The sequence below is a fragment of the Caretta caretta genome, chromosome 3 (assembly GCF_965140235.1).
Source record: "Caretta caretta isolate rCarCar2 chromosome 3, rCarCar1.hap1, whole genome shotgun sequence".
NCBI lineage: Eukaryota > Metazoa > Chordata > Testudines > Cheloniidae > Caretta > Caretta caretta.
In genome coordinates, this window is record NC_134208.1 from 30,761,997 (window position 1) to 30,775,370 (window position 13,374).

Consider the following 13,374-nt stretch of genomic DNA (forward strand, 5'->3'; position numbering starts at 1 on the left):
AATACAATAATATTAATACAGTGGTTAGTATAGTGTCCCTCCTGTATTGCATTGCATTCCTGACAGAATCTGAATAAAAATAATTCAAGCTTCTTGATTTATTTTCCATGTTATTTAGGGTTTGACAGATATAAATAATCTTATCGCATCTAAAGTATACTAGTCATTTTACAGCACACAGAAAAGATACTTCAGTGCTTTGAACAGCTTCCAGACAAAGGCCCTGATTTTGCAGTGTGAGCCCAGTGGGCAGATTCCTGCTCTCAGGTGGATCATGAGAGTCCACTCATATTAATCAGATTGCAGAAGCAGGGCATAAATATTCTGTATGCATAACTATTAGGTTTGCTTTGGTTTTATTTCCCTATTAATGTGATTTCTCTCCCCCCCCCCCCTTTTGTGTATTTCCATGACTTATTGGTGGTGATATGTATTTTGTGCTCTAAAGGGAAAACATTTCATTTAACACTGTGAATTCACACTCTAGTGAATTTCCAGGATTGCAGTTTATTGCTAAAATACAAAACAGGTGAGGTGGTGCTCGTGCCTCTGCCTCCTTCCAATGTGGGTGGAAGAGAAATTGTCACCACCGTATAACCCATCCCTGTTCTGGCTTGCGTGAGTCTTTGGGGCATGGGGTTATGCAGTGCTCCCCCACTGGCCCATGGAGAATGTGCATGCTGGCCTCTCTGCCCATTACCACGTTTTCCAGTCAGTTCTTGGGCTGGCCCTACAAAAGTGCTGACTAGTGAAGCTCTACTATAGTTTCTTGTCTTATAAAGTAATACTTGAATTTCCTGAAGTTACAGATATGATTTGTAGAGAGGCAGTTTAATTTGCACTGGGTAACTACGTACCTGCCTTGTTCCTGTTTGTCCTGAAACGTACAGTGTGCTTTTAAGGTTTTGTTGAGCTAGTATTTGTAGTCAATGATAAATGAGAAGGAGGAATAACATTATCAACAAAGCACAGAAACATGCCATGTTGGTACAGAAATTTAATCAATTTTTTTGTAAAAACATGCCTAGTAATGTAATCAATAGCAGAGCTATTGTGTAACATGATACAAGTTTAAAAATACAAAACAAAACAAAAACCTTTGTTTCCTGGGAGTTTCTCTTATTGTCTTTTGAAATACTCGTGTGTAAAGTGTGTGTTAGCCATCTTTAGCCAACAGAGGAACAAATTCTTCTGGGCTTGAACATGAGTAGGTGGAATAGAACACATGGAAGCCTGCAATGAACTGTAAACCGTGTGTCTCCATTCTGAAGTAGAGGTGACGTCAGGAAAGCACAAAGTAAAAATCTTATGTATGTTTGGAATGTAAATAATTTTGAGTTCAAACTAGAGAGGCAGAAGATTTGGAGAACAAAAGGACTGAAGATTTTTTTTTAATCATTACATTAAACTGTGTGCCTCTAAAATACACTGCATTTTAAAGCTGCAGTGCTAGAACCTAAAGCTATCGTGCTAAACAAACTGCTATAACATCACCTTAATGGTAATATTTTTACCACTAGAATTCTCTGCTGGAAACATAGCTTTTTATGCTCAAATAACATGATGGATGCATGTATAAGAACCTTAGTTTTACACAAATTCATGCAATGTAGATAAAATAAAAAACATCATTTCTGTGGTACCTGAGTGCTTGACAGTTTAATGGGGAAAGTTTTTGTAAACTGTAAATATTACACATAAATTATCTTGTTCCTTTTCGTGTTTATGTCTAGAATTGTGCAGTTTTTACTACATGTAGCTCAGGAACTGCCCTGACTTTGTTAATGTTGTACCATTTTTGCGGGCCAGCTGGAATTCTAACTCGTCTGTTTTGTAAATATTCCAGTCAGGGCAGCAGAAGAAACAGCAGGAAGCTGAGAAGCAACATCATCAGGAGAGGAAAAATATCAGGCGTTCAGCAAGCCACCTCAAGAGTAAACGTGGTAGAAGAGGGCCATTTTAATTATGTTTTAAAGAAACTGGTTTACTTTCACTTGCTACCTGGAAGGTGGGACTTTACAGCACAGACATACTCCTTTTTGTATCTAAAAGGTGGACACAAGAAAACTAGAACCTGTTAAACTGTATGCGAGCTAATGAGAAGTTCACAAAATACTTGGAGTATTTGGAGAAGACACCATGAGGACAGTGTTACAAACTCAAAGTCTTGATTTTGACTTGTGCATGGAGCAGCAGTGACTGGTTATTGTGTAACCCTGGATGTGATTTATATGAAAGTCCTGTCTGTGCAAACAGGACGTTAACTGTCTCTTTAATTTGAGAAACAGCGATTTTTTTTTTTATAGCATCATGAAATGTTCACTGTTTAAATGTGGATTGAAAAGTTTTAGGCTGCTAAGACCTGAGATCAAGGGTTAAGTCATTTTTCCCTATAATAGCTGACATTATAAACACACAAAATAGGAATCACCATAGCTTTGGGTATTGCTGTTGTCCTGATAGCAGATTAAATCAAACACAACCCTGAGCATTGGCTTTGGTATGTACTGGTAAGTAAGGCCATAATTCAGCAAAGTAGTTAAGTGCCTAAATGTCTGTAAGTTGAAGTCAATGAGACTAGTCGCATGTGTAAAGTTAGGCACATGATTAGTACCTCGATGAATCAAGGCTTAAATTAGGAAGTGACCAGTATGTTCAGTGCTGTGTGAACATGGGGCCTGATCATGCAAACCCTTCATTTATGCAAGCAGTCCTCACCCACATGAATTAGTACCATTAACTTCAAATGTTGCAGGATTGGAATCATGTCAAGGAACATACTGTAAATGGGATGTCTATCAAATGCTTTAAAGAGAACTTAGTTGTAACTTTAAATCCTACACTTTTCAACGGGGGTGAAATTAATTTCAGTGCAGAGAGGGCAAATACAAGGCTCTAGGCAATGGAATGAATTCTGCCTTAAGTGTTTTGAATCTTAAAATAATTTATTCATCATTTAAAAAAAATCTGATACCTCTTTGGCTAGTCCAAATAAATTGTGAACTTTCTGGATAGAGCCAGTTTTCAAAATCTCCTTAATTCAAAGCACTGAGCAGTGATCTTCAGACTTGGGACAATGAGATCATCTAGCCTGATTTCTAAATAACACAGACTATATAACTTCATCCAGTGACCCCTGTATTGATCCCAGTAATGTGTGTATGACTAAAGGATATAATCAAGAAAAACATCCAGTCTTGATTTGAAGATATCAAGAGATGGAGAAACCATAATTTCCCATTTTAGTTTTTTCCAGTGGTTAATCACCCTCCATTAAAAAGTTATGCTTTGTTTCTAATTTAATTTTATCTTTAACTTCCAACTCTTGGTTCTTTATATGCTTTTTTTTTTTTTTTTTTTTGGTGGGGGGGGGAGTGCAAGATTAAGTACCAGGTATTTTATGTCAAGTTGCCTTTCAGTCTTCTTTTTGATTGAGGTCCTTCAGTGTCTCTGTGAAAGAGTGTATTAGGTCCAGAGGCCCTCGGCTGGAGGCCTCAGGGTCCTACCACACCCTGTCCCAGAAAGGAGCAGTAGAGAAGTCTTCCAGTCTGCCTAAAGGGGCTGTGGGGGATGCAGCTAATTGGAGAGAGGCTGCAGGTAAGCAGCCAATCAGGGCCCACCAAGGCCATATATAAAAGAAGTTGGCGTACAAGAGATAGTCAGTTGCTGCCTGGAGCTGGAGGCATGAGGGCTGTGTTCCTGGCTGATTGCAGGAACGGCAGGACCACAAACAGTTCAGTTGCTGGCAAGATCTGGGGGAGCAAGAGGGAGCTCCTGGCTGGCAGCTGGGACTGAGTAAAAGACTTCAGCCTTATGGAGTTACTTTCACCTGGTGGCATACACACCTGGTTTCCCACTGGCAGCTTGGAATAATCGCCCAGGTCTCCAGCGGTGATTTAAAGGACCTGAGGCAGCGGCAGCCGGAGCCTCGGGCTCTTTTAAATCGCTGGCCCCGGAGCAGCTGCTCCCTTTGCCCCACCATTGGCGGCCGGGGGGAGAGGGGGAGGCAAAAGGGGCAACGATGTTAAAGCGTTGCCGCGGCAGTGCTTTAAAGATGGTCCTTTGCCGTGGCAGTGCTTTAACTATAGGGTTATTATGCCTATTAAGTAAGTCTTCGGATTTCAAGAACTGTTCCGTCCTCCAAAATGTGCAGTTCCTGAAATGACAGGAGTAGGCTTCTGTAGGCTACCAGCCTCCCCACAACTCCAGTTGCAGAGCCTGGGGGGGGAGTTGTGATTTTTAACTTATGATTCTCTCAGCACTTCTTTCACTGTGATTAAACCAGCTGTGCCTAAGGAGTTTGTGCCCTCTGCCAATATATTGAAGTTCAGTTTTCAAAAAGTAACATTTTCTACCCTTGATATTCCAAAACGATTTTTTTCTGTGCTCTGGCACTGGGCTATTTGAGACAACCCTCTGTCTTGTCCTATTCCAAGCCCTTCGCCCTCTACAAGCTATAATACCGCCAAAGCTTCCCCACACTGCAGAAGCCTGGCTCCCCATAGCTTCTTGCACTGTTACAAGAGGAAGCATTTGTGTACTTACGTTGACATTCTGGCCCAGGCCAACAGGCAGGTTGAGTACCAAAGGCAAAGCAACTTGCAGCAAGAGGAAAGATATGGTGAGAGGCTGGCTTGGCAGCTTGAGCATAGGGTAGCAGAACAGGAGCAGACATTTGTTTGCAGTTCCTGGAACAGGAATGGCAGTGAAGGGAGGATGATAGAGTGCACGAGAGAGAACTGTGAGCAGCTGCTGTCTCTAATAGTCATAAGACATACCCCTCTGCAGTAACCTGGTCTGCATTCCAAGAACAGCTTGGACAATTGCATAGCTGGGTGGGCCATGCAGTTGGGCCATATGAACAGTGGGATGCATGCAGTCCTCAGTGCTGAACCCCTCCCTTGTGGATGCCTCCCCCCTTGCTCCAGCCTCAAGTGTGTGGCAAAAGTGGAAGGAATGGAAAGGAGAATGGGAGGACGGGACATTCAGTAGTAATGAGGGGCGGTGTCTTGTACATCATTCCACTGATTGTACTTGTTTATGCACTTTGTGCTTGGTTACTTTAAAGCTTTTTGTGTTGCTGGTGTAATGGCAGCTGGCTTGCCAGGCAGTGGTTTAATAGTGTACTTGTCCAATATATGTGGGAAAAAATTATAAAGAAATTTTATTGCCCTCATTGCAACACATCAGCTAATGTGTTTTTCAAGTAATAAAGGTCAACACATGATCAGGGACAATTTGGGGGCTGTATGCAAAATCCATGTCTCAGTACAGTTATATACATAAATCCATATGGTTTCCCTTCTGCCCCCCCCTTTCATAAGCAGTAATGTCATTCAGAAATACAGTGCAATGCAATCAACACCCCACCCAGACAAACAATCAATGCCTCCCTCTTCCATTGGGCCATGCAAACATCCCTGATTTCTGTTGCTGGACTGCATCCAGCCGCAGCTGCGGTAGGTGCACTTTCTGGCTCAGTACCAGTTCAGCTGTCCCTCGCTGTCATAGGTCCATTCAGCTTCACAAAGACTGTGCAGAGCACAGCAAGCTACAGTAATGCAGACAGCATTGATGACACTGAAATCCCATTGGCAATGTCTACAGACCTGTTTGGATTCCAATGTGCAAAACACACATTCCACCACCATTCCACACCCCCTGAGAGAGTAATTAAATCATCTTTTGTCAGGGCCTCTGAGATCAGGGTATGGTTTCATAAGCTGTGACAGAAGGAGGTCTGGGGGGCTGTCTCCCAGAGTAACAGTGGGGACAGTAACTCTGTTTATGACAATGTCATGTGGATGGAATAGTGTCCCAGCTTGTCCATGAACGTAGTCGCCGAAACGTCAGAAAACTTTGGCAGCATGAACTTTCCAGAGCAGCCAACACTGGCATTCATAAATCAGCTTCTGTGGCCCACCAGAGCCAGCATAACTATGGAGTTAGTACCCTTTGCAGTTTATGTACTCATGCTCCTTGAGGAGGACAAACTATGGGCACAGGAATCCCATCAATGGACATGGCGCAGCAAAGCCAGCAATTACTTCAGGCATGTCTTTTATGCCTACCACTTTGGGGTAAGCCACATGACTGGTTACCTCAGAAACCCTCTGCCACCATTTTCCTGCAGTCAACTTCCCAACACCAAACTGGTTAGTAACGGACCTGTAGCAGTTTGGGTAGCCACATTCTAGGTGGTTATAGCAACCTACTTGTGGACCAGCATGGCTGCCCTTATGCGCATCTTTATACTGGGCAAGCTATTCACGGTGCTTCAGAACCTTTCTTCATGCAAATGTTTTGGACCTATTGCTTGTCACCCTGCCCCAGAAACACTGGCTGCATACGGGGCAGTGGACACTGGCTGCATACGGGGCAGTGGCTATACTGAGTGTCATAAGCAGCATCAGCCAGTCTGAGTCTTCCATGACTGTCACCTTCCTTCTTCTTCATTAAATCTGTCAAGTGCCTTTGGTGGGTCAGGAAACACCACTGAGCTTCCCACCAGTGTCTCATGGAAGCTCTGTTTACTTGCTGAAACAGGAGAAAAAGCCCAAGTTAGAAAAGTTCTTGAAATAGCAAGTCCCCCATGTTGCTGAATCTGGGAGCACTCAGACCAAAATGGTGACTCGGCAGGATGTGTTGACAGCCTGTTCAAACTTCCTGTAACATGCGGGGTGGACAGTCTAATTTTTCAGCACTGCACCACGAACGAAGGGCTAGAGCAGCCACATTTTGGGAGTTTGGGATACAGTTGGCTGGACATGGCAGTGTAGATGCCAGAGCCCTCGGTTCAGGCCTGGGTTAAAAAATTCTTAAGTCTTCCTTAAGTCAACCTTAAGCTAGGGTTGGCAATCAGTGTGCTTAAGCCCTGGCTTCTCAAACGTGGATCCGCTGACTCAAATCCCACTAACCCTGGGATTACATTGCAGTGTGGACATACCTATGGGGACGAGCACTCACAGAAGAAATGGAGAGGTTACTTACCCGTACCTGGAGAGTCTTTGAGATGTGTGGTCCCTCTTTGCATTCCACTACCCACCCTCCTTCCCCTCTGCTTCAGATCATTATGATTTGTGGTAACAGCAGAACTGGAAAGACGTCAGCCTGAACTGCCTCTTATACCCTCAGTTCGGAGCATGAGGAGAGCAACTGTGCAGATGCGGACAAATGGACACTACTTGCTAGAAATCTCTGATCTCAAGCACATGCTGCACATGTGTACCCAGGTCTGGAATTCAGATAGGGACCACACATCTCAAAGAACCTCCAGTTGAAGGTAAGTAACCTCAATTTAAGAGGTAGAACTCATTGCCACAGGAAGTCATTGAGGCCAAGACTTTAACAAGAGTTAGACTGGATATGGATACAGATATCAAGAATATCCAGAGTTGCTATAATTAATAACGAATTTTGGAAGGGATATTAAACCTCATGCTTTAGGATTTAAACCAAACTCTGATTAGGCTGAGACCTCTGTGTGGGCAGATTATCCCACATCAGCTAACTGTGGGTTTCTTACACCTGCCTCTGCTGCATGTGATGCTTGCCACTGTTGGGACAGGATACTGTCCAATGGACCTCTGCTCTGACCCAGTGTGGAAATTCCTAAGAGTATTTTGACATTTATTGAAATTGCTTTGGGCATCTTAGAGAAATTAATGATTCTAAATGATCTGTGAGGAGTGACCAGATAGTATGGCCTTTTAGAAACCAACTGCTCAGTATGTACTTGGAGTTAGCAATACTGCTCAAGTTTCAAAACTGACTGTAGAAAAAAGGCATACTTAGTAGCTCCACTGACTTCAGGGGCACTATTTGTGGCATTAAATTACTATCCCACTTGGATAAAGTTCAGAATCTGTCTCTTAATGATTAAAGTTTAATACCCTTCCCAAAATACTTATGAAGATATTTTAATAAATCAAGAAACATGTTGAGCTCCTATGACGCAAAATTCACTCTGAAATCTAAAAACAACCATGGACTTACCCTAAATAATGAAATAACATTGCCCTCCATTGAGACAAGTCCTTTGCCAATATGCCCCCTTGCTTGAATAATCTTAGTGAAATAGGATCCAAAATATTTCACTCTTTTAAATGTTTGTTTGTAGATGTATTTTATCATAAGATTTTACAGATGAGTAATCCACCAGCACACAGAGCTTTAATGTATTGGTTGTAGAATGTAAGGGAGCTACATTAATTGAAATATGGGTTTCCATAATATATTCCTCCTCCCCCGCTTCCCCCACAGACGGTCCCTCTGAATTGCAAAGCAAACCACTTGCTACTTTTGCCTTCCTACTTTTCTTCATAATAACACTTTTCTTAGCTTTGTTACACAGACAACGTGCTTTGTGTCTGATCTCACTAAGCCTAGCTTTTATATGCTGAATGGAAGCACTGCAAACTTCTATTATTAGCTTGTAGTCCTTGATCATATTGTTTTCCCTCTAAGCCTTTGTGTTAAATAACTGACTCTGTGATGAGCCTTAAGCAGTCCTGTTGTATCAACAGAGGAGACAATCTGCATTACAGTCTCCAAAATATATATATATATATTAGAATCTAAGGCTTTTACAGTAAATACATATTTAAAGACCATTTACTGGAGTACACGGAATCCAAGTTGTTTAAGTATTAATGCAACAGGTTGAATAAACATAAAGCTCTTAATACAAAGTGCTGCTTCAGTTATTTTGGCTCTGAAACTGCACAGCAGACTCTCTGGTTTAGCTGATTTTTCTCCCTGCTCCTCCCTAAATCCACATCTGACACTCGTCCTTATTGTTTTCTTTTAATGTTTACTTCCTTCTTCAGTCTCCCTTTTAACTTTTCCTGTATTTTCATCTAATTTTAGGTATAGCTTCCCCTCTGCTCCCTTTTTAAAATTTTGTTTGGGACATATCCTGGTCCCAATTCAGTCCCAGTGGCAAAATTCCCATGGACCTTAATATGACAGGGTTTGGCCTCATGTGTATGTGTAGGCTTGGAACCCTTTTATTTTCACTTTCCTCTCCTGTTCATTCTTCTTTCATTTTGTGTGTGATTTCTTCTCTGCTCACACAGTGCTCTTTGTTTGTAACAGATATAGCCTACGCTTATGGAATACTTGTGCACAACCTCAGGTACCTCGAGATAGCTTATTAATATAGCCCTGATTGAGGGAAAGAGGTGAATTGTATAAACCAGAGTAAAAACTACATTGGTTGAGAATACTCATATTTTAACGTAAACTCCTGCATATTTTTATTTCTCTCCTACAACATCCAAGAAGGAGAAATATTTGTCACGGAATGTTAATTTATCAATTAGACATCAGGTGTGCACATGCAACAGATTATTACAATTCAGTATAAATGAAGGAGAGAATCTTAGCAAGAAAAACTTAGTGAAATCTAGCATGAGCCCTCTGTACACAAGGCTCCCATGCCTGGACCAGTGTCTACCGCTATAGAAAGTTTGGATGAGACTATAGTGTTAAATAAGCATTTATTATAATCATTTATTAATAATAAATTATTATAACACTACCGTCTCGTTTAAACCTTCTCTAGTGGAGGGCTCACGCTAATGCTCCCACAGGTTTAGCTGGACCAGTGGGAATGTGTATAACATTGTTTATTTTTCCCAACTGTTATATGGAGGCTATAGTACTTACCTATGGTACGGATGTGTGGCATAAACATGAGGTTAACACATTTTTAATACTTTAAAAAGTAAAGATGTGTGTTTTCTGTCCAAAAAGAGCCTCCAATTTGAAACAGAACAGCTCTTTATTTCTAGAACACTGTATTTGGTGGTTATTGTTATATTGCAATAATCTGCCCAATATGTGCCAGGCACTTTCCAAACAAAGGAGGGGCACAATCTCTGCCCTGCAAATTGTACACTAGAATGTGTGCTTTACACACATTTAAATAATTTGCAGTCTAAAATAGTGTACAAGCAAAGGAGGAGGAAAGGAGATATCACAAGGCTATTCATCACAGAATGTCCCCAGAAGTGGGTGAGTGTGAGTGTGTGAGAGAGAGAGAGACTAATCCACTAAACTAGTTTGAATTTAAGGGAGGAAATGAAAATTATTAATAAGCTAGAACTGATTTCTGGGAGACTGGGTTGTAAGGAGATGGAGAGGAACCAGGTGTAATGTGGTAAAAGACTCAAATCAAAATTGTGAGGAAACACCAAGGGCAGGGGGAAATGAGAGCTCAGACGGAGGAAGAAGGAGGCAGCAAGATTATCCAGGACTTTGTAGAGGGGGAAGAAAAGCTCAAATGTGATGCAGTAGGAGACAGCAAGTTAATTCAGAGATTCAATGAACAACTGACCTGGTAAGATTGGTGGGAATGAAAGAAAGCTGACTCCAGTGGTAACTTTTTGGATAGACATGAGGGGGAAAGAGTCAGGATGACTACACTGGAAATTGAGATTAATCAAGACAAAGGAATGAGCACTGCAGGGAAAATAATTTCACCAGTGGGAACAATGAGAAGAGGGCAGATTTTGGTGATGCTAAAGAGGAAGGAATCAGACTTCATGAGAGGCTAGACATGTAACTCGGTCATCACTGAATGACTGGAGGTGCAATCTTCCTTAAGAATCTATCTTGTCTCCCATGTTTGAACAACATGTGTGTGAGGCCTCTTGAAATCCTTTCTAAACATTATGAATACAGTATAATAAACACACTGATGATACACAATTGTGGGTATCCTGGCACTCATGGGTCCTGCAAGTTCCCTTTCTATCCTGGCAAAGTGATTAAACTGTATTGTCCTCTAGATGTGTGAAGGAGAATGGGGAGGAAGAATACCTTACCCTAAACTCTGGGAAAACAGAACTCTCACTACTCTGCAGAGATTGCCCATCTTGCTCACTCCTTTGTGGGATTCCAAGTAGAGAGAATTAGTTTGACGCTGTGAGTCACTTTCAGCTATGATGGTGAAACAGCTGAAGGGGAAAAAAAGTCATTTGTAAAGCTGGTTAAAATGTTTCCATCAAAACCTTTTTTTAGTTGGAAAATGGCTTTTTGATGAAAATGGAAATCTTTGCAAAAAATTCAAGTTTCATCAAACTGAAACAATTTTTTCACTGTTCAGAGAAAATAATTTTCTGACTTGATCTAGTCACTTGTACAAACTGTTCTCAGTCTTCAAGATAGAATTTTGGATTTTTCCAGCCAACATGCAATGTAATTAGAGCTGATAAGAATCACAGAAACATGCTCAAACTTCTTGTTTCAATTTTCATTGAAATTTGGACTCATTAGGAATTTTCCATTCAGCTCTATGGAATCACAAGATTTGTCAGTCATTCCAATTGGCCACTAAGCTTCCTTAAGCTCCCAGAACTGTCTTCCAATGCACTCCCTTCTGGGTTTATGTATCCACCTTCTTGCACTGTCTGCAGTAGAAAAATGACCAGTTGTTGATAGTGGTTGTTATCAACAGGTCCCCGGTCTCCCCTCAGCTGGTTGAAAAACGTTTGTGTTAATACCACAATAGTCCAAAGCAGTTACAGAAAGTTTGATAGGAAACCTCTTCTGTATTTCATGCTGTCTGTATTTGTTTTGTCCTAGCACCTAAGTGGGATGTAGTGGGAATGAGTTGGTGACAACCACTATCAGCACTGAGGGTTTTTGCTAGTATAGGCAGAAATTGATGACAACTAGCCCTGATAATCTAGAAGCGGGGATGATTTCATTTTTAAATCACAGGAAGTTGTGGCACCTCTGACGATTACTTGTGGCAGTATTTTTACCTCCAGCTTGCCAAGCATTATCCAAGGTCCATCTGCCCTGTGAAATTGACAAATCTGTATTTATAAAATTCAGTAATTTCAGGGCATCTTGATTCATGCACCAAAATAGAAAAACCACTTAAAAAGAAATGTTTAGAGAATCCAGTGTTGTGCAACATGCTTATACAATCAACAAGCTTCCACTACACTTAAGTTACACGGTCTCTACAGATCTAAATGTTTGTCTGTTAATTAGAAGTGGGTCCAAGCCTTGCCACAAAAATACAGATCATGATCCCAAACTTCTCCAAAGTTCAAAGGTGTTTTGAATCCAGAGCATGGGCCCATCTCTACTATTAATAATAGAAATAAAAGGACACTGTCCAGTACTCTTACAAATCTTTAGTGTAACACCCTCCTAAAAGCTTGAAAATAACATTTATCCATTTGCTTTATCCTGTTCCATTTAACCAGTCGTCATTTCTGAATGGATCAGAAGCCAATATTATGTTGTACCTTCTCAGATGGCTCCAAAAAAATTCCTTTGTCAGTTCCAATCTCTTTTTAGGCCTTGTCTACATACACATGTTGTACCACTTTAATTATAGTGATATAAAGTGCTACAACCCACACACCCACCCCAGTGTGGATGCAATTATAGTGGTCTAAATGTGCTAGACTAGTATGGCAATTCTGACACAGGAAGGGGTATAACTGTATCCAGGCAAGATGTGGTTACCGGTAGGACTGGGGCCTCATCTATATTCAAACCAGGATGATTTTATCACTCCAAAGAGAAGAACTGGCTACAGTTTCCATAACTTTCTAACAAAAGAAAGCTATTGTGAGAACTGTATTATAACCATATTATAAATCCATGCAATAAGGTTACCTCACTGGCTGATCTGTATCAAGGATTGACTAGCTTGTTTTAGCTGTGCTACTTAGACATGCTTTTCTTTAAATTAAAAATACACATTTGTTGGGTGCATAAGAAAGCCTGCCCAAAGGCAGAGAAGTAATTTGAGCGACCAGTACTTTAAATTATATTGGTTCTTATGGACGTTGGTTGCATTAATTACAGGGTTCCTCCCTGCAAAGTATGAACTATTACTGAATCACTTCTCAGATTTATTGCACACAAGAAAGCTTTCATCCTACGTGCACAGGGCTTTGAACTGTTACTGAATAATTTTTCAATTTTTTTCAGGCTTTCATTCCCGCCACTTCTCCCCTCCCCCACCCCCGATCTTTTCCTTTCCATCTGCATTTTCTCCAAAAAGGGCTTGATCCTGCAGTCCTGACACAGGCAAAACTCCCACTGATGTCAAAGGGTCAGGATTGGGCCCAGCGTGTAGGTATGTTGTGAGGCAAATCACACACTCCGGTTTTCCTATTGCCTTTCTTTCTTGCAGGGTAGAGATGGAAGTAGGAGATATTGTTCCACTGAGGCATTGCACCTATTGGCTGGAGCCGAGGACTGGGAGTTAGGAGTCCTGAGTGTTATTCCTAGCTGATTTGCCCTGTTGGTACCTCAGTTTCCCCTAGGATAAAACCCTTCCCTACTTCAGGAGGGTGATGAGCTTTCCAAACACAAACTGAGCCACACTTTCAGATCTTTAGC

The 13,374-nt window shown here is 41.4% G+C and overlaps 1 protein-coding gene across 1 annotated transcript in view; it reads left to right on the plus strand.

Moving 5' to 3' along the window:
* Positions 1-5,237, plus strand: part of NOL10 (nucleolar protein 10) — a 93,726-nt gene extending 88,489 nt beyond the window's left edge. Inside the window, exon 21 of the mRNA XM_048845474.2 lies at positions 1,847-5,237. Coding sequence (XP_048701431.1) covers positions 1,847-1,963 — 117 coding nt within the window. The 3' untranslated portion in view covers positions 1,964-5,237. The remainder of the gene's footprint in view (positions 1-1,846) is intronic.
* Positions 5,238-13,374: the final 8,137 nt, after the last annotated feature.